Genomic DNA, 25,896 nt, shown 5'->3' on the forward strand with positions numbered 1-25,896 from the left:
ATATACCTACTGGCGATAGTATGGAGAATTTCAATGGTCTCATGAAAAAGGCCGGGACCGCCGGGATGGCTTCTCTCACAACTCGGCTGAACGCGGGTTTCTTTGTGCCTATATTCATTGCAGCGACAAAGGGTGCGTTCCACTTTACACTGCAAATGCTTTAAGACACTCTTTGATTGGACAATTCGTAAAATTCCTTCTTCTGATTGGCCAGAAGCATTTGCACCGTTAAGTAGATCGCACCCGTGAAGTAAGAACAGGTTTCTTGTAACATAACCTTTCTCGTTCAACTACTCGACGCACGTGTGAGTAATGGCTAAATCTCTACGCAGTAAATGGAAAAGAAAATGCAGAGCGATCAAGAGAGAACGTTACGCAGTAAAAGAATTAGCTAGATTAAAGAAGACTCTTGGTATTGATGATAATGCATCTAAGGATATTGAAATGACAGAGATTACTGAAATTGCTACAGGTATGATTACGCTAATGCATTAATAGTTGTTCATCTAAATTCTTATAACTTTTTTGTATTATTGTATATATTATAATGTAATGCGATAATATTTCATATTCTGTTATTTCTGAAATTGAAGTTGTCGACGCTAAGAAGGTAAAAGAAGATGTAAAGGCTAAACAAGTTAAGGATGTAAAGTCTACGACTGTGACAGGTGAAGAACAAATGGAAGTAGAAGGCGCTAGAATATATAATAAGAAAACATTGCGGGATCAGTATGGCAATTATCCTGTATGGATGAACCACAGAAAGATAGTCAAGCACAAAAAAGGTAGAGCAAAAACGAAGAAAACAGGCAAAACAGGCAAGAGGCTTACTAGACGACAGAAGAAAGTGATTCAGAAAGATAAATAAAATTTGTCATGAGTATATTTTAAATTAATTTTTAAGTATATTGCTTTTTCTTTTTATAAAAATAAAAATTAATAAAAGGAAGAGAAGAAAGTATTTTATTTCTAAAAACATTTAACAAGTATATTCAGGCTAATATGACTGAAAAGTGAAATGTTTCTATAATATTCGCAGTGTATGTCTATTTATAATATTAATTTTGATCAATATTTAAATTTTCTTTCTCTATCAAGTATATTATTAATTGAACAAAATTGTGAGTTGCTTACTTTATATAGTGTTTGTTGAAAAAATCTTTTAAATAATTACATAAATAGTAATGATCATATAATATTTAACTAGGTTATATATATGTATATATTATTTCAAACCTATATTATGCACTTTCATCTTTATTAAAATTTAGATTAATAAAAGAATATAATATAATTAATATGAGAGACGAATACAAAAATGGAGAACCTATTTTATTTATCTTTTTATTATAAAATCGAATACAAATAATTAATATTTAAACTTTATTGTACTATTACTATTATTAGCTTGAAGAAATATTATATATATACTAAATGCTGGCAGTGATATTTCACGACAGAAATAATTCCGCGTAAATCTTACAGCTACTACTATGTTAGCTCCTTGACACTAAAAGAAACAACATTGCTTTATAGTTAAAAAATAAAAAATAAATATTCAGTTTTTAAATGTACAGTATTTTCTTGTATATATATATAAACATATCTCTGATCCGAAAGTATTATTAGTCGTTTATACTTATTCCAAAAAAGTAAAAAGTTCGTGAAAAGAATATTACTGTTATCTACTGTTAAATAAAATAGTAGTAACACTATTTACTATTAATATAATAGTAGGTTACTATTTCGTATTAAAATAGTATTACTACTATTATTAACAAATTGTATTGATCATTTTAACAATGCTTTAGTAGCGCTAAAAGTTTAACTATCCACGATTTATTGATATCTGCAACGTATTCTCAAACGATTTTCTAATTCCGCGACACGATTCATCAGATGATGTATCTTTCTCATTTCTGCCTCATATTGTCTCATCTTGCTTCTCATATCGTATACTTCTTGTTGCATCAGTTGCTAAAACAAATAATTTCAAAATTCATAATATTAATATTCTCGTTTTACCAATACACTGTGATCTCAATATAGTGTAATTTAAAATAAAAATTAAAGAAAATAAACTGAAATGGTACTACCGAGTTGTAACATTTGTTAACTTCTCTTCAAGATAAAATATTTGAAATAATCTTTCACTATATCTTTCATTATTATTAGATCAACTGATAGATTTTTTAAGAAATAGAATACACAAATTCTAATATTAGATTAGAATATCAAGATCATATGCATTTTTTATTCAATGCTGAAAATCTCTTTTTTTATTATTTTAGATGTAAAATATACTAGTGCACACTACTAATAACATATATAATAAGGATGAAATAATATTCAACAATACTATTTCTCAGATTAATAGCAAAATAGATCTAAAAGGAAATAAAAAATTAATCGCATCCTCTTATACACACTTATCCATGTATTGAATTTTTAATTGGCGGAAAGTATTTGCGAGATCTTTATCATGCACTATATTGAGATTCAAATATATTTCAATATTTCTTATAAATACCACATTTTCGACGGTTCTCTTCATCTCATTAACACTTTCAATTGCCAATGTAACTTTGGTGTTCATCTCAGAAGCCTCTGTATCTCTCTTTCTGTTTCTGGCTACTTGCTGAAAAATGAATATATTTCCTCATCAACAACATAATACATATTAATAATCATTTTTATATGACGTACCTTTTCCAATTTGATCAACCTCTTTAAAATGACCTCGTAGTCTTGATCATCATCGCTTACTTCATTTTCTGTATCTGCAATTCAACAATACTGAGTCTATTATTTTATATATTAACTAATTTTTTATAAACTTTTCGTTTTACTAATATGAATTGTATATTACGTTCACAAATAAAATGTGAACAATAGGTTTATTTCTAGCTTTTAATCAATCTCGCAAAATAATGCAACAATTCTATAAATTTTAACTTTTGATAATTTTATAAAATAAAAATTCTAATTTTAAACCATTTTAATCTTTCACTGGCAACGTGAAATTTTCGATCATAGGCTACCTATAGTATATAGTCCATAATTGACTGTTAAGATCCACAACAGATTTTTTTGTTCTGAACTATATAAAAATATGAAAAAAAAATTGTGTACTCTTGTGAAGTTTTTAAATAAGTTTTTAGTAAAATAGAAACCAATAGTATTTTACTTATTCTTTACAAATTTATATGTAAGAGTTTTGATAAAATATCGGTTAAAAATTTATAACTTTTATGTAAGTGAACGAAAAAAATCTTTTTAGACTACAATATTTTAGAGTATATATTTCAGAAAAAAAATGTACAATAGTGTTTGACTTCAAAAAAATAATTTGAGCACCTAAAAATGAAGATTTTTGTGAGTGAAACACGAGAAAAAATCTAAATTTTTTATTTGTACAAAGTTTTGTGCGGTGCCGGTAGAGCACTAAAATAAAATAATTGGATCTTTCATGTACATTAAAAAATTTGAGGTACTTAAGTCTTTTTGAAAATAATACCGTGAAAAGTTGTTGGATCCTTTGTTGTGGACACATCATCGGTTTCCAAATCGCGTGCTTCAAATGCATTTTCGTCGGTGTCTGTAAAAAAATTAATCTACTTTTAAGAATGTTTTGTCTGAATTATCAGCTAAAAGTATCAGCCAAAAAATCAGTTAAAAATAATCAGTATCGATTACAGATTTCTATACATAGACTGCCGACTTCGCTGCTATGTTTGAAGATATTGTGCATCTACTCATACATATGTTTAAATTACACAGTAATATAATAGTAATATATAGTGGTATATGTGCATAAATTAAATGGGAATAAGGAAGAATAGGGGAATAAGGAATCAGAATCACTTTCATTATATTTTATCAGCTGTTTAGTTATAGAAGTTTGTGATATCAACTAATATCATCCAAAAAATTTTTGTTCTGAAAACTGCAAAGAAACAAAAATTATTTAACTTATAATGTAATGGTTTTATACAACGAAATGTTTAATTTTACTGTAGTTTAAGTAAACTAACTTTTAAACAAGTAATTGGATCCAAATGTATTTTTACACGAATATTAGAATTTTACTAGTATATATAAAAAATTGATTTAACCCGTAATGCTATAATCTTATCAGACTTATAAATAAGTACTACAAAGCGCCGTTTTATTTAAGAATGAAGGCAAATAAAAAATTAAGTAATGAATAAAATAATTGCTCAATAAAACATTTTACATAGGTTATGTAATAATAGAATATTCTATGAAATTTTTATATTTTTGGTAGTGCTTTGAGATCCATAAAGTTATTGAAGTTCTTCGAAAAATTCGGTCTTAAGATTCAAATTTTGCAAACCTACCATTTCTTCGACAAGATTGGCCATCCTCTTGAAGTTGAAATCCGACTCTACAGTGACATCGATATTTACCAGGTAAATTTGAGCAAAGTTGTCCGCATGGTTTTTCTATCACACATTCATCCACATCTGCACACAAAAATAATGTTTAATTCATTTTTATAAAATACTTATGTTGAAAGCGATACATTACCTTACTAGAAAATGAAAAAACTTTTTTAAATTATATATTATTAAATAGAAAAGTTATTACTCTGGTTCTGCTCATGATTACGTTTTAAGAAAAAGATCTGCGCGTTTTGCAGAATTAGATATGTATATAAATTCACACAAAAACTTTTTAAGCACTAAGACCCGCTTTGGCCAAATATAAAATTTCTTTTATTTAATAAAAAACAATAAAGTTAAACCCATTTTAACTCAAGAAATGTATTAATTTCAATCAAATTTAGTTTATTATTTATTAAGTGCATACGTTAATGTGAATGCTGTTTATTTTGAATTTAAACGATCAGCCATTTTTAATATAAAAAATTATATCCTTTTTATATTAATATTAATATATCCTTTTTATATAACATTAACATTTTTATACATTTTTCCTTAGCGTTTCATTGAACTCGTAGTTTTACAAAATTAACTAGATAATAATATATAACTAGACACAATTGATCTTAAATAATGACATATGAGCGTAGTTATTTTATATATATATATATGAGTCTCGTTAAAGCATAAAGAACATTCAATCGATTAGTTGGTTACGAGTGCCTTCTCGTGCTTGGTATCGTCAGACGTAATTAAATCGACGTGGAACGATATACTTCTTGATACTATTACGCCAAGCTAACTGCAGCACAATACGTATTGCGTTGTCCTGCATGTCCTGCTGCATCGACAGGTTGCAATCACATTGCACGCTCTCGATTAGAATAGATTTACAATCGATTTCTTTGCGCTACATGAATGTTCTAATCTCCCTTGTATATATTATGTGAGCTATTTACTATTCAGATTGAGATCATTACAAAAATGCGACTTATTTAAAATATGACATTGTAATTATCAAACTTTTCTCGTCTATACACAGTAAAAAATCGTGCGTCCATATGTAGAATTTTTCTTGTGTTACCACATTTTGATTATTACTTCAATGTAAAATAAACATACAACTGATATGTTATTATTTTTATAACATTTTGATGTGTTATTCATGTCACCTTTCTAACTTAACAATTGCGTATATCAATTAAAAATGGAATATTATTTTGAGTGTTTTTAACACACAATTGTTTCAATTAATTTATATATCTCAAAATCAATTTAATATCTAAGAATTTTTTCATTCACATTATACGAACAAATATGTTTTATTAACATTTTCTTACTAGTTATTGCAATTACTCTTCTATATACTCTACTTATTTTATATGATAGTTTTAAATCATCCTTAAAGTCAAAATAATAAATATAAATGTAAAGTATTGTGTCAATTATTTAACATTACTAGTTCGTTAATAAATAACACAAGACGAGTTACTTTAACTTAAAATTTAGAGTGGATCTCCTGGGACATGTAAAAGATGTTAAAATTAACATTTTCTTTTTTACTATATACTTGTGTTGATAGTATTCGATTTCGTCATATAAATATATTATCACATTTAATTTGAGACAATTTATAAACTAAATATTTCAATTAAATGAATATTTTATATTTGATTTATTATCCAACCAGAAATAAATTTTTTATATTTGATTTATTATCCAACCAGAAATAATTAATTGAATTAGTATCGATTGATTAGTGCTATCGATGTCAATGAACGTCAATTTGACTATAATTATTTTTGTTGGAGTATACAAGACAATGTCATTCATTTTTAACTATTCAATTATGTGTACGGGCCATAAATATATTATATATAATACTATTTAATATTTAAGATATTAATTATACAAATATGATAATGTACATATATAACATCATCTAAATATAATACTATATAATTTATAAGTTAATAATACTATATAATTTCACGTCAGAATTCGTAATAATATACGCGATCTGAATATTTATAATTCTAATTTGTAAATAAAATTAAAATTTATACCTGTTTGACATTGATTACCAGTGAATCCTTTGGGACACGTGCATTTTCCAGGCGATGTGCAAGTTCCACCATTCAAACATGGCATTGGACACGTAGCTGTGAAAAACAGTAGGATTGAAATTAATAAATTCATATAGTGTTAAGAAAAAATACACAGTTTAGTCAACAAAAAGAGGTATATAATATAGACTTTAGTATAGTATATTTTGTTAATAATTCAATAAAATATTTTTTTAATTATTAATTTAAAATTAGTTTAAAATAATAGCATTAATTTGTATAGCATTAATAAAATTTTGTAATTTATTCCAAATGTAATTATTCTATAATTATATATGTAGATCTATAAGAAAATTGAAAATTAATTTTATCAAATTTACTTACGTTTATTACAACCAAAACTCAAATGAGTAACTTGTGACCATCCCGGGCAGCAAAAGAAATTGGAAGTCATCTCAGTGTATACTAATCTAAGATATATTATATAGAATATATAGATAAATTCCTTTCATATAACATATAAAATACGCAAAATACACATATGCTTGTATTATGCATGTTTAGATTATAAATATTTATTTTTAGATAGTATCCTGAAAAATGCAAACTAACAATAGCATACTATATGTATATTACGTCAATGTTTTTCTGTTTAACAATGTAACTGTTATGTACAAGTATTTGTATTAATTTACATTTACATTTTTGAGTGGGAAATTATAATATTGATGTAATATGTTACTATTAGTTTTTGTAGGATTTATTATGAGATAAAATAAGTTAATTTATCTGATTTAAAAAGCTTTTAAATTTGCAAGACATATAACATGCCTAATTTGCCTTCCTCGATGATGATGAGAAACTGCGGGAGCTTGCCTGTTACATACTCGTCTCCTAAAATACAAATTATTAATTTTTAATTAAAAAAAATAACTTTTAGATTAATTGTTTGATAATTTTATAAATTAAAATTGATTTTATATATTGAGATATAATTAGCTCATATAAATTTGAATAATAATTGTAAATTACGTAAAAATTGTTTTACAACAACTTGAATCTTATGATTATTATTAGGAAAAGGTAAATTAAGATTTACTTACATATTATACTATACACATATATATATTGTAAATCATTTTCTAAGAAAGTTTTAAAAATATCTATTTTTGACCAAATTATTTGATTAATTTAAACAAAATTATTTTTTTATTAAATACACGTGTGTATATACGATATATATGTATATAATAATTTTATATATGTAAAATAAATATTTTATAAGAAATAAGAAGTAAATAATATGCAATCTGATCGATAATAATAATAATAATATTGCTGCATTTGAAAGTAAACCGGTTATATACAAAAGATATTGTCGTGGAGATATATTATATATATTGATAAAAATTGTTTATGTGAATTCTCAAATCTTTTCTTTGGATCCTGCATCTCGATTTCAGCTTTGCATTTCGTTATAGCGACTTATGTGACGGAGAAATTAAATTGGCAAGTCGATTATTTCGATAGTCATCGTAAACGATATCCCATGTCGTGTCCCTTCCAGCCAAACTGATCGCTAAAGCGCAGTCATTTGAATCGTAAAGTACGCAGAAGACCGGTTAAATCATAAAATATGAAGGCCGATCGAATATACAGTTGAAATAAGTATGTGCGTTGGCGAGATATTACGACTTGTTGCTTGAGCTGGCTCCGGAATTAAGCTTACGCGACAGAACTCAATATGAAAGATTGCATTTCTGATTAAGGACCAGTATTTCGGAAGCAAAACGAATAAAATCATTCTACGACCTGGAAGCAAGATTAAACCTTGATAATATATCGCCAAATCATTTAGTAGAAGTATCGCGACGTCAAGCATAGATAGCGGAAGATCCTCAACGATTCATAAGAGAACCGAGAAATCAGAGAAACATATGGCAATCGTATATATAATTGGGCGTCGAAACGAATGTTCGCTCGACAGAACCACTTCGTCATCATCAAGCCATAGAAAACTGCATTTCGCCATGTCGATGTCGTGTTTACTGAAACGCGACAGAACATTTACTGTCGCAACAACGGACACCGAGGACATGGTAGTCCCTATCCACGTTCGTTTCTTGCTCAAGAGGCAATAGGTACGAGGAACGCGATCTATCGCCGAGTAAGTCTGCTTGGAGTGACTGCACAAAGAACTTATACGCGCAAATTCGTTGTCGTTAAATATTAACTCGTTGTCCGCATAGTTCGATCTCGACCCGTTTTCACAGCGTGCAGCATTTAATACACTCTATCGATTTAAAGTCTTTGCTCATATCATGTTATGTATATAATATGTTATAAATAAGCGAAAATAGATTGCTTGATATTAAACAATAACAAAATCCAACAAGTTAAAAAGGAAATGTAAATAAAAGTCAAATGCAAATAGGTGCGCAAAACGAAGAGATGTAATATGTTACTTTGTACACGTGTCTGATATTTATAATCTATTATAATAATCATCTCTCTCTACGTTAAATATAAAATAATATATTAAATTTTAAATATTTAAAAAGATGCCAAATATTTGTCTGTAAAGTAAATATATAATATGTAATAAGTCCAATTCTGGAAGATAGAATCGCAAAGTCAATTGAAAAAATAATTAAACAAAAGATACAAAAATAAAAAATTAAACATACAAAAATAAAAATACAAACATTTTTACTTAAATTTTTACTAAAATTTTAATAGATATAATACTTAATTTAATAACGTAAATTAAAGACAAATGCGGAAGTATCATTAAGTCTTGTGATTGCCGGATGCTAAATAAAAACCTCGGGTTCTTTAACATTCTCCATTAATAGTAGACTCTCTGGGAAAAGCCAAGGCTAGATGCCGAGAATCTGCAAGTGTGCCAGTAAGGACGTTCATGATCAAATAAAAGAGAAAGGATTAGAAGGATTAGTACAGCAGGTGATCGTCTATCAAGAATGTTCTGGCTGTTTAACTGGCTTGCATGCGATAATTACTTTCACCGTCTTTAAGCTTGCATTTAATTTTCCTTTTGACTGATATATTGTTGACATAATGACATAAGTTATTATTGTATTTCCAAATTCTGAAATAATAAAGAAATAACTCATTCGCAGAAATGTCAGTTTTGATTACTTGCATTGTATTAATTTACATTAAGAAATTTGAAGAAGAAATCTTAATTTAAACTTTTAACTTAAACTAAATTTTAATTTCCTTAGATATAAATTAAGATATTAATAAACAGTAACAGAAATCAAATATTGAAATGTTAAAAATAAATTATATCAAAGCACTGTTTTTGTAAAAAAAATATTTTAACTTCAAATTTTTTAAAGGATCTGCATTAAATTAATAAAACATTTTGTTTATCGTTAATTCTATTTATTAATAAGATTACAATACAATATATTGAAAAAAATTTAATGAAACTCTATATACAGAAACTTTTTTATATGTCTAAAATGCGTTCGAGGAAATGTTATTAGCGCTATTTATGTCATATTCTACCTTTATCATTTGTTACTTGTAAAATAAAGGTAGAATAACATAAATAGCATTTCTCCGAACTCACAATGTCATATTAAGAGATTCTAATGAAATTATATGACACGCTTCATGGAAACAAAGACTATCTCTCAACCTTTTAATATTGTTAAAATTATGCTATTTTTGTGATAAGTAGAATACTAGAACTTGATGCATAATGCTTTTTTAGTATAAATGCATAAATCACTTATATGCTGTATGCTGTGTTCTTTACTCACAAAAATCTCGCGAAATACGTCTCGCAACGGGGGTTCAGTTCAGATACGGTTCGGGGGACACTCGTGTGGGAATACAGGTTCGGCTGTTGCTCTGACAAGTTCGTTTCGTGCATCGGTAGACTCCGATAAGATTTCTTCTCTTTTTTCTTTCTTTTCGTGACACTGGACGGACGTTTTGACAAACATAAAAACGAAATCGTCACGAGAGCGTATCTCACGGCGATAAGAATTGTCGGAGATTTACTGCTCACCTGATGATTTATAACAAGAAATCCTAGTTTTTCACATACATTTCAAATACATTTCTCATCTCATCGACTGAGACATTTATACGTCAACCAGTTACCGGACTAGTTTTGTACAGCATCGGTTAAGGGTCAGTACGTCAAAATGATTGATGGCTACATCGACCAAAGTGATTACATTAATTTAAAATATTATCTTAATAAAGAACATATTTATTACAAATTAATAAATTTGTTATGCATAGACCCAATAAACAAGAAATGTTCCAAAACATTTCAATAACGTTGCAGCAACGTTGTAACGTTACTGAAACGTTTCAAAACGTTACTGAAATGTTTCTTGTTTAGTGGGGAAGGTTTTAGAACTTTGTTGCTTAGAATGTAATTCCTAATTATTTCTTCTATACTGATATAAGATACCAAAAATGAGAAAATAATCAGGAAGAAAAATCAACATCGCTTCTCAATAGAATGCACTGTTGCTGGAGAATTAACTGTTCATTTAAATTCATATAAATTTATATCTTATATTTATACAAAATTATATCTTATGTATAACATGCATCTTACATACGATATTATTGAAAAATCAGTTATATTTGATTGAAATTGTAGTTACGCTAAATATTTTAGTGTGGCGTACTTGACGATATTAGATTTAAAAAAATTGAATGTACTTCGAAAAAAGCACATAATAAAATCTCACGTCGTATGTATAACATCCAGGCGCTATCGCGTGATTCGATTCACAATGTTCCGACCGAAGGGTGATAAATTCAGAATGAATTACATGCATTGGATGGTTGCATGCTATAGTGTACGGCTCTCTTAAGCGCTTCCGAAATCTTCGCGACGATCTCGAATTCACGGTTCCCATTCCTAACAGTGCCACGTAGCCCTTAACGTGACGTCGTGTTATCGCGGTCGTTTGTTACGTTCCTACGTTCATCTGTTGCACGCGTAGATTTTCACCGACGATGACGACGACGGTTTCCTTTACCGTCTTTGCAAGCCTAACGAGCTGCATGCCTTCTCTGCAACATTGTTGCGACTACGTTTTAAATCTGTGCATCACCGAGGGCAAGTTGCACAAACGTTTCTTCATCAAACTGATCACTATCGATTCTATAAAGAAAAACATATACATTTCAGGTGATTTAATGAGTATGTAGAGATTATTCGGTTCGGTTTTTTTTCACTCAATTTTACTTGCTAAATCCAAAAATTATAGTCAAAATTGTTTTAGCATCCGGAAAAAAATGTTATCAACGGTTGGTTTTATGACTTTGTTGTTCTTATCCTTTCTCATCAAGACTTAGGACATGAAATTGAGTCAAAAAAAGCTAAGCCGAACGATTTCTGCTTGTTCCCTAAATCATCTGAAATGCATACTTTCCTTTATGCGCCTCATAATTCATGTCAGATTTATTAACCCAATAAATTAAAGCTATATGACACTTGAGTTCGATATTTGTGAGTTTGGTTATATAAATATTTTAATATTCTTTCTCTCCCTCTTTCACCCTCTCTCTCTTTATTTGCTATCAGTATAATATCTTATAATAAAATTATAAATTGATTTTATAAATGTTAATCCCACCATTTCCTTTTTTCCTCGTGCACCACCCATCGCAGTATTCTCCAGAAGCGCGCCTCACAGTTCCCACCTTTGTGCGGTCTGTCGTAAATCACACAATTCAACGAGATCAGTTTAACAAGATCAAAGATGGTCCCTTTCCCGAATTAAACATCATAAAAATTAAATTAAAATTATGGCTATATTCTGTCATGAGATGAATATTATTCTATTATTGCATCACATTATTATTATTATTACGATTATCATTTATTATTATTATTGTTACATTCCTTGTATCCATTAAATGCATATGACAAACTATAAATTGTTATATTTATTTATCATATGTTCATCATTACTGTACTGATAACTCATTCTTATGAAATAACTAAGAAAATATAAAAACTTACAATCGCAATATTCATATTATGAAAGAATTAATGTACATTAATTTATTATATTTTAATAAATATAGATTAGATATCATTTTATTATTCATTTAGATATTAGTCATTGTTTTATCTATATGTTATTTTTTCGTATTAACAAACTTCATGAATCAAATTTCACATTTCATTTCATTTCATGAACAATTCTTAAATTAAACTTTAAGTTCAATGATTACGTCGAAAGCAATTTTGCTTCAATTTGTGATTAATAGTCAAATTCATCACGCAAACGATCAAGTCATAAATGATAAATTACAAATAATTTGAGATTTAGAGGCGGATCAGAACATCGATTCAATCGAACCAATGAAAGGGCAGACAAAGCTATCGATTGTAATTGCCGGCAGTATAACGACCATTTGTTTTACGAGCAGTTTGCATGCAAAACACGTGGAATCTCAACTGGCTTTTGCGAGGCGGAACAAAGAAACTGGAGAGTTGAAGTGCCACTCGTGTGTCCGGACAGCAATTTGTTTTTAAGGTTTTCCAATGACTACCTCGGCCATCAACTGCTGTTTTACAAGTGGAACTTAATTGATCATGCGCAGTCCTAGGACACTTGTGACATCTTATTTTTTCAAGTAGATTCAAAATGCCATTCGCGTCAGTTAATGAAGAACTTTCCGCGTAAAATTTAACTCAGGAAACAAAATATTAAAAAAAAATCTGAAATAAGAAAAAGTAAAATATAAAAAGAATAAATTATTATTATTATTTAATCGCATTGATAATTATCTCGCAAATGTATTTATATTAATGTTGTAAAGAAACTTTCTAAATATACTTTCGTGTCTGATAATATGTTTTATTATATCTATCAATTATTTTTAAAAGCAAGTTTTGTTAATTTTTTAATAACAATAACAAATTAATTATTATATGATAATTATTCTATTTTATTATCATAAAAAATTATATTTAAAAATATATTCCTACTAATTACATATTAAACATTATCTTTAAGAGTTACTATTATTTTTGTTTTTGTAAAAATGTAGTTACTTATTAGTATCGTTCTGACGAAATTTAATGAACGCGCGAAAGCAACGCACGTAACGATTTCTCGATGCACACCAGTGAGAGATTATACGAGCTACTTGAAAATTACGATGTATCTTATTTCAGTATTCGAGGCTTGAACGCCATAACGCACCTATGCATTGCGCGTTTCAATTACAAGACTCGATAACACCTCTTGGCGGTAACTTCATCTTCGCACAGCTGCATCCACATAACTTATCACAAAAGTGCCGCTGTTATTTTTAAGACGATCGAATGGGTTCCATATACCCCTAAAATATTTTCTTTCTGAAATATATCACGACGTCGCTACATAATACGTATAAAATTGCGAGCCTTCTGGATTAGATAAAAGACCTCCTTTCATAAATATTTTCCGAGCTATTATTCTTCATGTGATATTATCATAACACCATCCAATATGAAAAGCAAGAGCTTTATTTCATCGTAAAGATATTTCTTTTTTAGAATACATCTTGGATTATCTTTCCTTTATACACACCTACTATATTTTACATAACATGCAAAAGCAAATAAAAATAACAATTTGAAATATTTTTTCTAAACTTCGAAGAATATATAATAAATAAATCAATTAAAAATTGAATAACAATATACATATATGTACTATTATTATATTCTTTGTATCTTGTACGCAGCAAAATCTTTTTCCTCAGGGAGGAATTTTTGAAAAAATTTCTTTTTTTTACATTTTCTTGTGCAAGTAAGATTTTATAGAAAAAGGAAAATGCTCAAACATAATTCTTATCTCAAAAGATATTTTTTAAATAATAGTCTAAAAAGCGTTTATATACATTCGTTGTTAAAAAGATATTTTCTCGACATTGAAACTTTCAGAACATTGACACTTTTATCGTTACTAACTACGTATGCTGTACTGTATCCAAGAAAGAGGGATGTGAACGAACGATGTATAAACAATCCGACACTGCAAATCGATGTATGTATACGCTAACGAGAGTCGGTCGTCGATCCTCGGATCTTGCCAAGGCGACTTGCAGTGATTCATGCCCGCTAATTTCAGACCTACGCTTTAAAGAATTGCTTACATGAATCTTTTTTTAGGACCGTCCCTTTCTGCGTCGTTCATTGCAGTATAATCGGTTCGTCAATAGCAACTGATAATATTTACGTAATTTACTTGAGCTTTAAAGATACATAAATATTTTGATTACTCGGATAATATACAAATATTTATTATTACATTAGAATCCTGTAATTTATACATTTTATAATAGAAAAAGAGAAAGAAAAGAAAGAAAGGGTTACTTATTTATCATAAAATAGATATGTAAAAAAAAGAAAAGATGTAAAAATTATAAAATAAAGTAAGATGTTAGTAAAGAATAAAGTGATACCAATGAAATAATAAAATAGTAAAATAAATTTCTTGTATTATTTATTATGATTTATTATAGGGAATATTTCCCCATGGAAATTCAAAACAGGTACACATTTTATATAACATTTAATTAAATTTATTAAAGCTTTGGATATAATGGTCTCAACAAATTTAACTGTTCGAAAAATTCAACTCTTGGAAAAATTCTGATTGTGCTTATGGACTCATTTGACGTCGCCTCGATGCCCTTAGTATTTTCATAAACAAAGAAATTGCTGGTCTGCGCCATCCAAGAATGCACAGTCCATATTTGCGAAAGAGGCGAATCGCCGCTCGTTCATTTAGAGATTGCATCTTGCGCGTCGAAAGCCGTTCCTTCGACGGAATGCACAACGATGCAACGGGAGCCGCGGGCAGGCAGTGCAAAACTTCCAAATTACAAAATTGCTTGATGACGGGTTATCCAGGTTGCCGCTCAGGTGAAGTAATTATGCTCCTACGCGGTGCCAATAAGACGCGCAGCATCTCTCATTACTGCCTCTTCGCTTCGTTTTCTTCTTCTTTCTCAGTGATGTGGCGCACGACGTGTCTTGCTATTTAAATTTCGAACGAACATGGAATATAAGACATTTCTCATTAACTTTTAAAATGTCATACTAATTAGATTGTCCATAGATGCAGTTATTTCTCATTATTCTATCTTCCTAGTCATGTAACCTTCACAGTGAAAGTTCTATCGATATGTTTCATAATCGAAAATTTCTAAATGGTGGATATCATCTAACTTTATTAGAAATAATAACTATTCTTGCGAAACATTTGGCAATTTTTTTTAAACGTTTTGAGTTATGTATAGCTTTGTACATTTATTTATTTATTAACAATAGTAAAAAAAACAAAATAGAATGTTTAAATTGTTATTAACAAATATAATTAGAGGGGAGAAAAGAAAATAACACAATTACAAATTTAATTAAATAATGACATAGTTGTCTGAATAATTCACTGTTCGCTTGAAGCGGAAGCATTTAATTTCACCGAATATATGATTTTATGGGTATCTTGACCTGGAATTTCACTGCATCCCAATCATTGTTTCCGATGAATCGAGAACCAGTTCCCGTTCAACGGCAGTTCATTTCGACCATTCCAAGAACAAACGTTGGTAATTTGTCAGCAGAAAAAAGCAACCTCGACTTCCTTGCATCTCCATATGCGGAATCGCCCAGCTCGCTCATTTTCTTCGGTGGATGCAGTTTACGTTCCCGGACGCTATTTGCCTCCTGCCGTACGCTCGTCCATAAACTTCATAGTTGTCTATTAATTCTGTTGTAGCTCGATTTCACTCGTTGGACTAGGTTGAGCAACGAACGACGTTGCAAAGCGTGAACTTTCAAAGCAATAAGTCAATCGCGAACAATATTACACAACTACAATGCAAGATATATCGTTTGATTGACGTTGCTTGTGAACTACGAGATCTTCAATCTTATCTTGATTCTGATGCTTAAAGATTTCATACCGCTATTTCCATCTAATCAAGTAAAATGAATGCATGTGAACGATTAAACCACGTATACCACGATAAAACTCAATATCTTTGCACGTCTTTTCAACTTTTAACGTTAATTATCGTCTCTCTTTTACGTCTAACGTTAAATTTATTGATTACTGGCATAAGTTTAAAATTAGTCGTGATACAAAAACATCTTTTTATAAGAAGTAAGAGTCCAGTTACAAAATTTCTTCCTGCATCGGTTATTTTCTTTTTTCTTTTTTATTTTTAGTGCGTACTTTCAAACAATAGATATAGATTGAAAATCCAAACAGAACAAAAACAGACCACTAACCGCAAAATATTCCTGCATTTATCCATGCAAATTCATAGCGCGTGCGTCAGCGCACGTGTACTTATACCTGTGCCTCACGCCTTATCCACCCATTCTCTTCTCTCGCTTTTGACCTTTTCACCCCTCGCGTCCGCTGCCCACAGATAAAAGTTCATGTTAATGGATTTACATGAAGGCGCTATCATCGAACGTGGCGGAATCAAGCTGCAAGCATTTACTTCGATCGTTCAGCCCTCAATTTTTTTCTACTACGACTTAAAAAAGTATGACGTAGTATACTCTATTGTGTGTGTGTGTGTGTACTTTTATTTAATAAATATATCTAAAAATAAAATTACATAATGTTCGTAATTATTACTTCTTAAATTTATTTACTGAATATATTAAATCTATTTATTATATCTGTTTATTAAATAATATCAATCAAACATTGTATTTCGAATTTCAATTATAAAGTAAGCAATTATATAATAACGTTTTGAAAATAAAACAATTGTAAATAAAATAAACATACTAAATGAGCGATGTAATTGTGAATAGAATACATAAATGAAAAAATTATAATTAATAAAAGTTTTTATAATACCTTGATATTTTTTATAACTTTTTCATAAATGTTTGCAACAGTTATACATAAAAATAGAAGGTTTTAAAGCCAGTCGAGTCCAACACCAGTTGACATTGTTTGTTAAATCTTTATTATAATAAACTGTACTTTTATTCTATACTATACTATACTATACTATACTTTTTATTCACACGAGTCAATCACTTAAGGATCTTATATTAGTTATACATAACTTATCAATATCATTCTCTGTTCTTCATTATCGTTTAACGTTGCTCTCTTTGCTTGTTAATTGATCACGATCAGTATTGAAACTCGCCCGCGACTATCAGGAAATTGATGGATTATTTTGCTAGCAATACGATTCAATGTCGAGTGCTGCACGTACACCGAAATTGTACGTCTTCTCTTGATCCAGTGTGCGATCGATGCTCGCGGCCTTCGCACGAGATGTAGGAATTATAAGGTCATGGGTCGGAAAATACATACATAGGCACACATAGAGCATGTGAAGATTCTGTTTGAAGTTCTGAAACTTTTGGAAAGCACTCAACGATGTCGGGAATATTGATTTTCGTTAACTTTTCGGTAATTAATAGATTCTAGATGTTTTACGTACATATTAGTTGTTCTATAATGAATTTAATCGTTGCTTTTGAATTTAGAACTAGTTGAATCCTCCAAAGATAATTAGCCCCCAAAAAATCCTAAACTGTAGAGTCCAAGTCTATTAAACTGTTTTCTTCTACTTTGTGTTCTCTTCTACTTTCTGTACAATTTTTTAATTTTTTTTTAGTAAAAATATTGAGAAAGGTGATCATAAGGCGTATATTATAAGTTTTTAATTCTCATCATTAAATACCTTTAATTATGGTATTTCTCAAATTACATATCTAAATAAAGTAAAAATCATTTAAAATAAAGTATAAATTTAATAGAATTGCATATAAGACATCAAATGTTTTAAAATATATAATTTAATTAATATTTTGATATTTAAGAATCGACTTTTGGTTCCATTATTATGCAAAATATTCTATTTATTTTTTAATTATTGAAAAAATGTCTTGAAAAATTGACTGAATTGACATGTAACGAATTTAGAAGATGCGCATCGCTTGTGAATATCTTCAGGGTTGAACGATCGGCGCTGATATGTTTATCCTGCGGGTTATACCGGTTAGTAAAAAGAGAGAAGGAGAGAATAAGATGTAAGTGTGCGAAAGAAGTGCTCTATTTGTGGCCGTGGAATTTTAGTGTATTCTGCTTCTTTTATTCGCTGGAATTTTGTCAACGTTACAAAGATAAATTTTTTGTAAAAATGGAGAATAAATAAATAAGTTTTTTTACACGAATGTATTAGTAAGATAGTATAAGAAAAATTTACGCGAATGTAATTCAAAAATTGCTTGATAGTTAACCGCTGATAGATAACAAACTAATTAGTAAAAAGAACATATTTATCACTCAATAAACTAGCTGACGTTATTTGTCATCATTTTGACATGTTATATTGACATCTTTAACAAAATAAAATCAAATAACGTGAGCCGGCTGGAAAGTTACAAAAAAACATAGAATATATGTATACTAGATGCAATAAAACAAATTATATTTAATATGGAAAAATTTGCTAAAAGCTTTTCAACAATCAGCTTAATAGACAAAAATAAATAATTAAGTTAAAATACGTTGCAAATGTTTGGTAGATGGTAAAAGTAATTAAATCAGCGATATCATTATTGTAATATTTTAACATATAGTATATATATTATTATATATATTATCATACAGTTTGCACTCAGCAGTTTACTGTCAGTGCACTATGAAGACGCAGTTAGTATTTCTGGAGTTTTTTATGAAATTTTGACGAAGCATGATAAAACCAAAAACTACAAAGTAATACATTTTCATTAAAAATAATGATTTATTACATACACTCCCAATGAAAATAAAATTAATATGTTTCTATCAACCTATAATATACGTACAAATGCCATACGCATCATGTATAATTACATATAGAACTACCGAAACTATATCGTAAATAAATTATACTAAAAGATAAGCATCAGATAAATTTATTTTTGGCTGTGTTAAATGATACGTTAGTAATGTTATATTTTTAAAATTTTCTTCATCTGCGACAAGATGAATGATATATAGACATTAATAGGTAATTCAATATATTAACTCCAATATTAGATGGATAACTTGAAAATTCATTCACGGTTATCTGCGCATCAAAAGCGACTTTTCAATACGATCAGATCTAACAAAGAGGTCTAAAGCCTAATAAATTCGGGGTCACCGTAATTTCATCTATATTTAGGTTTGATAGGATTCTGGGGATGCGTTATTAATTGATTGCCTAACGGCTTCACTTAAAACTCCAAGTTATAGTGTGTAATATTTGACTGTATCCAATAACATTAATATTTTTGACGTAATGTTACATAAAAAATCATATTTAAAATATTAAACACTTGAAAAAAGGATACATAATATGAATGTATAAATACATTTATAGCAATATTGGTACAAATGTATATTACGTACAATAACGTTCAAAAAGTTATTATATAATGTATTATCTCGATTGTAGATAGGATTTGGAAAAATTATTTTATTGAAAAAACATGAATTCCGTCGAAATTCAATATTATTTTATCAGAATATGTTTATTTTTTTAGTAATGTTGGCGCGTGTGTTGATATTACCGTGTTTGCGTTAAAATGAATCATTTTCGTGAATGTACATACATTTTCACTCGCGATTTTGCTTTCCTTCACATCTCGTATGTGAAATATCAGAAGTTCGCGTTTCAAAGAAAGAAAAAATAAATTAACGAAGAAAAGCAAATAACTAGCTACTTTCCTTCGGATGTCAACATTCGTTAATTAATTATTCTTATTTTGAGCGAGTAATAAAACACAACGTGTTCGTAATAAAAAATGAAGCATCTCTGAGTGAATTGTAAAATTTGTGTATTCGTCTACTGAGCCCTTGATCTCGAAACGACAAAGAAAGAAATAAAATAGTTTTTACGCACGCTATTTATGATAAATCTATTAAAAAATGAAGTAAACAAAAACGAACAATTTAAGGTATTAAGATATAAAATATCAAGCACAATAAAAGCGTTTTGCATTTATTGTATAATTGCAAAGAAATTATCTACAAAGTTAAATGTATAATTTCTATTTTATAAACAGGTCCACAAATAAAGATGCTAATATCGTATCTGCTATACTTAAGTTTGATTTAGTTAAGCCGCAATGCGATAACTTCACATATGGCATCGAGAAATGACTACTAACGTTTCCGATGGGGATGATGGAGAACGCACGTTTATAGTTCTCGAGAACACATTACATCGACGAATGACACCTGTCTCTTTATGACCTCGTCGCTCATCGATCAGCCATCGATGTTGAGTTCTAAGCGATAAGCAATAGCAATGCTGGGCAGTGAAACGTGCCTATAAGAGTGACATTGCAGGATGGTTATCTGGAGTACTCAGAACGGCTTGAATATTCATTATTCGCATTTTTTTCGTTCGATGTTCATCGATCACTCGATGTCGCAAACGGAGTAACATAAATGATCGAGACAGAAGGTGGCCGACAATAAGAAATGCCATGGTCCATATCTCCTTGCATATCTCGAACAATACGTATGTGCAACAATAGCCATTAATTATGAAGGGAAACATAGTGCAGTTTAATAATCGTATCGTACCCGTTAAATCATTTTAAACTCTGAATTAACGTCTTAATTCAAAGAAAAATTGATTTGCATTATTAACACATTTGAAATGCGTTAATAACATAGCATCTCTCAAATTTTTAACTTTGTTGTTAAGGCTTTTGTACATATATAAATCGTTTATTATTGTTTATACCATTTACATATGTCCTCAACAACATTCTGAAATATCAAAATTGCGAGAACTCATTGTGTGCTAATATCACATCAAATTTTCCAACGGTTTTAAACCGATAGATTGCATTTTAAGTGTTATGATTGTCGCGTTAATGGATCAATGACACGATTCGGCGCATCGACTCGGCTGCATCGTTGAGAAATCTTCCGCGCGAGGTGCATGATGATAAGGAGAGAGAGAGAGAGAGAGAGAGAGAGAGAGAGAGAGAGAGAGAGAGAGAGAGAGAGAGATATCCTTGGACAGGTTTACAAGATTTTTTAGCCTGAGGCACGCATCTGGGCAACCCGATCGCACGACTCGCAAGGTTAGACGAACATCGAATCATTGCACTCAGACTAAACAGTAACTAAATATTTTACACATCCATCTGCATATACGTGCCTTGAGAATATTAACATATTTAGTATATGGACAACATAATATTTCACAATGTAGGACTATTGTGCTATATATTGTGAAATATTATACATAATAGGATTTTGCTTGCAAACTAAGCAGAAAGATGAAGTAAAATAATAAATATTAGAACTGATAATTATTAATGTACTTTTAATTTTTAATGTAAATATAGGTCTCATATTAATAATATAAAACTGGTATTTATATTAAATGTCGTTATATTATATTTTATTGACAGAGAGAATGAACTAAAGAGTTAATTATACTGTGTTGTATATTGTGTTGTAAAGATAGCGCTTGAAGCAAGATCGCATCATATTTTATTCTAATGTGTGTGTGTGTGTGTGCGTGTGTATGTGTGTGTTTGTGTGAATACGTGTATAATTACGACAATAAACAGTTCGTGACAAAAGACGAAGAGAGGCAAAATACGGGTGATGAAATCACTGTGCAATATTGACTGATACAGACGCCGGTTTGTTCTTTCCCTGATGTTTATATTGCCATGAGCTCTTTTTACTACGCCTGGCGTGAACGCCCGCAAGGCTTCTGACGGGCAATCATTGATTCATGCTGGGAAGCGGAATGATCTCGTGGGGCTGTCAGAAGGTGATAAAAGTTACGCAGTATGGTGATTTCCTCTTAATGGTCGCTTCAAGAAATCGAGTGTAGGATGGGACTGTAAGGTGAGAATGAGAATATCTGATGCTGCTTGTTCCAAGAAAATGCTATCTTCGTTGAGAAATTTTACTTGATCATAATAACTGCTATATTATAAAAAGGCACACAGATTTACAAATTGATTAACAAAAATTTTGTTAATACAATTGCATATTTTTTCATTTTAATAAGATGTTTATTAAATTATTATAATTAATGATAATAAAAAATAATTTATTAATATTTGTAAATTTTATGGACAATAAAACTGTTGCCCTCGTATGAATAAATAATTTGTTATAAATTAATTTTTTATAGAAATGTACTTGAGTTATATATATCCATAAATATTATTAAATATATATATAATAATTATATATGAAACAAAAAGATTATAAGAATCAGTGCAGAACACAATGCGCAATCATGATAATAAATTATAATAAAATTTATGATAAAAAAATTTTAATTAGCGATATATAGTGGGAGCCATCTACATCAGGATGATTTTAAAAAATCATTCATTTATATGGTAAGTACTACACACCATACTGAGTAAAAAAGCCTCAGTAAACATAGATCGAAAATTCAATCTAAGATATAAATAATTTTGTATGTTAATACCATGTAGAAGCCAATAGGTTAGTATCATAACTAACTATTGGCTTCCACATGTCGTGTTCGACGTGAAGATTTACTTCAGTGTTTACAAATCGCGTTCAGAATGTTCTGATTTAATTTTCACATACATTTTATAATGAAAAATTTCACCGGGAATCAATAAGTCGACATCAACCAGCCATTACAATTAAATAGGCATTATGGGAGATCAACTCATCGGACCTGTAATTCTCTCAAATAGGCTGTCAGTGCTACTTATCTCAATTTCTTTCTTTTCACGTCATGTGTAACACGTAGAAGAAACAATAAGTCAATTATGATACTAATAAACAAAATTATTGATATCTCAGAAACGGTTGAGCTTTCGACCTATGTTCACTAAGCCTTTTTTACTCAGTATCTGTGTACTATCTACCATATAATATCTACAATACCTATAAATGCTGAATTATGTTTTTAATACTACATATATATATATATATATATATATATGAGCAATACATTTTAAAATGTTAAATAAAAATTTTGAATTTTTTTGCTAAACTTCAATATAATTCTATTTTTTGCTAAATTTTAATATACCTAATTATAATTGAATTAATTCATTAAACTTGTTACTTCGCAATTAATTTAACATGAAATTTTTATAAATAATCACGACAATAGTCCTATTTTTCAAGTTAGATATTCTTGTGCTGAAAATTTTGCAAAAACTAAGTTTTACTACTACGTCTGTTAATCAAATTAATTGACATCTTGGGGTTTCAAGTCCGGGAAATAGAAAGTACCATTTATCCAGATACTTTTAATCCACGTATGCACGCACACGTATGTTGAGAGCCGTTGCATGTGCGCAAAGATTTGCCGTCGTGCACGGACAATCCCAATAATTGTACGCGACAGAGGAACGCGGTACATGCGAGATAATTAATCGGTCGATTAATTAAACGGCTCGCGGCTTGTCTTTGAACGACGGTGCGTCCACGCCGGCCTTATTCCGTCGACCGTCGCGCTCGATCGTACATCATCGCACGGACGCGGTGCGTCGCTCATTGCTCGTAAATATAGTAATTCAGCGACACACATTAGCGGCACCCGTATATTTACGCGTCGCGGTTCATTCACTTCCATTTACATGCCTTCCGTGATGCGACGAGTAATCGCGCCTGAATGTACTCCGCGAGCTTGAATTATTCGACCCTCACGGATATGCAAATATCGAATCATTTATTTTTCTCGACGAACCTTGCTTCCGTATGTCAGTGCTTTCGTTAATCTTTGAACTAGCAGAATAGTTTTCTTGATTGTGTGTAAGGCAGTCTTATTGTTTTAATTAAAGTTAAATTTAGTATTCTTAAACATATGTTTATTATAGAGATATTTTATATTGTTAAATTATACTCTTTAATTCCATTGTGAAGAATAAATACTAAAGTGTCTACAACATACATAACGGACATAATTCTTTTATTTAAAGAAGGACTATTATTTACGGCCAAATCCGTATCGGTTTAATCTTGGTATGTAAATACCTCTTATATGTCACATATAAGTATATTTTTACATATCTAGATAATTTTTATTTCTGTATTTGCTTTATAGATGAATTTCTTTTATTTACAACAGAATATTATGTTCTCACAATCAATCTAGTGCATTTTTATGCACTTTATTTATGAAAAATATAATTTAGACGGTAGGTATATCTTAATTTAAAGCCTTTGCAATGAGTTTATTCTAAATAATGCCTAGCATTCTATCTTAATCCGTAATATTCACTATAATTTTCCAATCCTTTCTTAGACAACACGCATGTTTAAAAATGAGAGATTTTAAAAACGTCTTAAAGATATTTCTTTTAAAGACATCTAAAAGACATCCTTAAAACGTCTTGTGTCTCGACTATGGACTTTTTGTTGTCTAAGTTACTATACACGATGGGTCGTTCGTGTTCTGAATTAATTTTCATCACTTTTATAAATGTACAAAATTATTAAGTGATTCTTACATATATTCTAACAATTAACTTTAAAAAGTATTTGTAAGGTTGTATACGAAAAAAATATGTATATAATTAATTACTTGGTGTATTTAGTATTTAAAAAAAAATAAATGCACATGCTACACAAATGATCCAATCGTGTATACTAAGGGTTAAATTTGATCCGTCATAATCTAATTTTGAATGAAGCTATTTGAGGTTTGGACATTCTCTAGATCCCGATGATGTATTTGTTACAAAAGATTGATTATCTTGTATCACATTTCCATAAATTTCCAATCTTATATTCTAAATGGTAAGTTTATCTAATACTTACCCTGAATGATGTCTGGTGTACGTGGGGACAGTTGTGCTAATCGGCTGATAGCCTTGCGTGCCCATCTCCCTTGGTTGATGCCGATGATTACCGTGATAACCCGCGTACGCTATTGCCCTGGTACCACCATTCTCCGCCATCGCCACAGCACCATTGAACTTTTGTTCTAACATCCGTTGCTCTATATGCCTCGATGCCGAATTTATCTGTTGTGATGATTTTGTCGTGGAAACCTGTGACCGCAGCGTCCACGGATTTTTCATAGTAGTAGTAGTTGTCTCTCGGACGACGCCTTCGTTATCAAGGTGATCGTGCCTAGCATGGGGTAATCTGTTGTGATACCAAACTGGCAAAACTATTCTGTGACTACGCAAGAGTACTCGATGATGATCCTCCGACGATGATAGAACAGAGGAGGTCGCGGCTGCGATAAGCAGGATTTCCAGCAGTATCTTCAGAGTCATCGTTCGGCTCTTCAAAAACTTATGATGACTGCGCAATGTCCTGACAACAACTGTACGAGCCGTCACATCCTCAACGGCCACGGTGGACGCGTTAAGTTCGCGACAGGCTCGACGGATATCCGGTGTGAGATCCTCCACGGGCAGCTGAGAG

The 25,896-nt window shown here is 30.0% G+C and overlaps 2 protein-coding genes across 2 annotated transcripts; one reads left to right on the forward strand and one right to left on the reverse strand.

The window, feature by feature from the left end:
- The first annotated feature begins 275 nt into the window (after positions 1 to 275).
- LOC108759679 (protein LLP homolog) lies at positions 276 to 901 on the forward strand. The gene is made up of 2 exons (XM_018505235.1): positions 276 to 472; positions 594 to 901. Exons 1-2 carry the CDS (start codon positions 313 to 315, stop codon positions 866 to 868), a joined length of 435 nt encoding a protein of 144 aa, XP_018360737.1. The 5' UTR covers positions 276 to 312; the 3' UTR covers positions 869 to 901.
- An 886-nt stretch (positions 902 to 1,787) lies between these two features.
- On the reverse strand, positions 1,788 to 25,896 carry slow (epidermal growth factor-like protein slowdown). Its single transcript, XM_018505231.1, has 9 exons — positions 25,282 to 25,896; positions 7,304 to 7,366; positions 6,857 to 6,942; positions 6,473 to 6,568; positions 4,362 to 4,487; positions 3,518 to 3,598; positions 2,707 to 2,780; positions 2,531 to 2,638; positions 1,788 to 1,977 (listed from the first exon to the last, which is right to left on the reverse strand). Exons 1-9 carry the CDS (start codon positions 25,743 to 25,745, stop codon positions 1,840 to 1,842), a joined length of 1,236 nt encoding a protein of 411 aa, XP_018360733.1. The 5' UTR covers positions 25,746 to 25,896; the 3' UTR covers positions 1,788 to 1,839.

This window comes from Trachymyrmex cornetzi, unplaced genomic scaffold (genome assembly GCF_001594075.2).
Source record: "Trachymyrmex cornetzi isolate Tcor2-1 unplaced genomic scaffold, Tcor1.1 scaffold200, whole genome shotgun sequence".
NCBI classification, from domain to species: domain Eukaryota; kingdom Metazoa; phylum Arthropoda; class Insecta; order Hymenoptera; family Formicidae; genus Trachymyrmex; species Trachymyrmex cornetzi.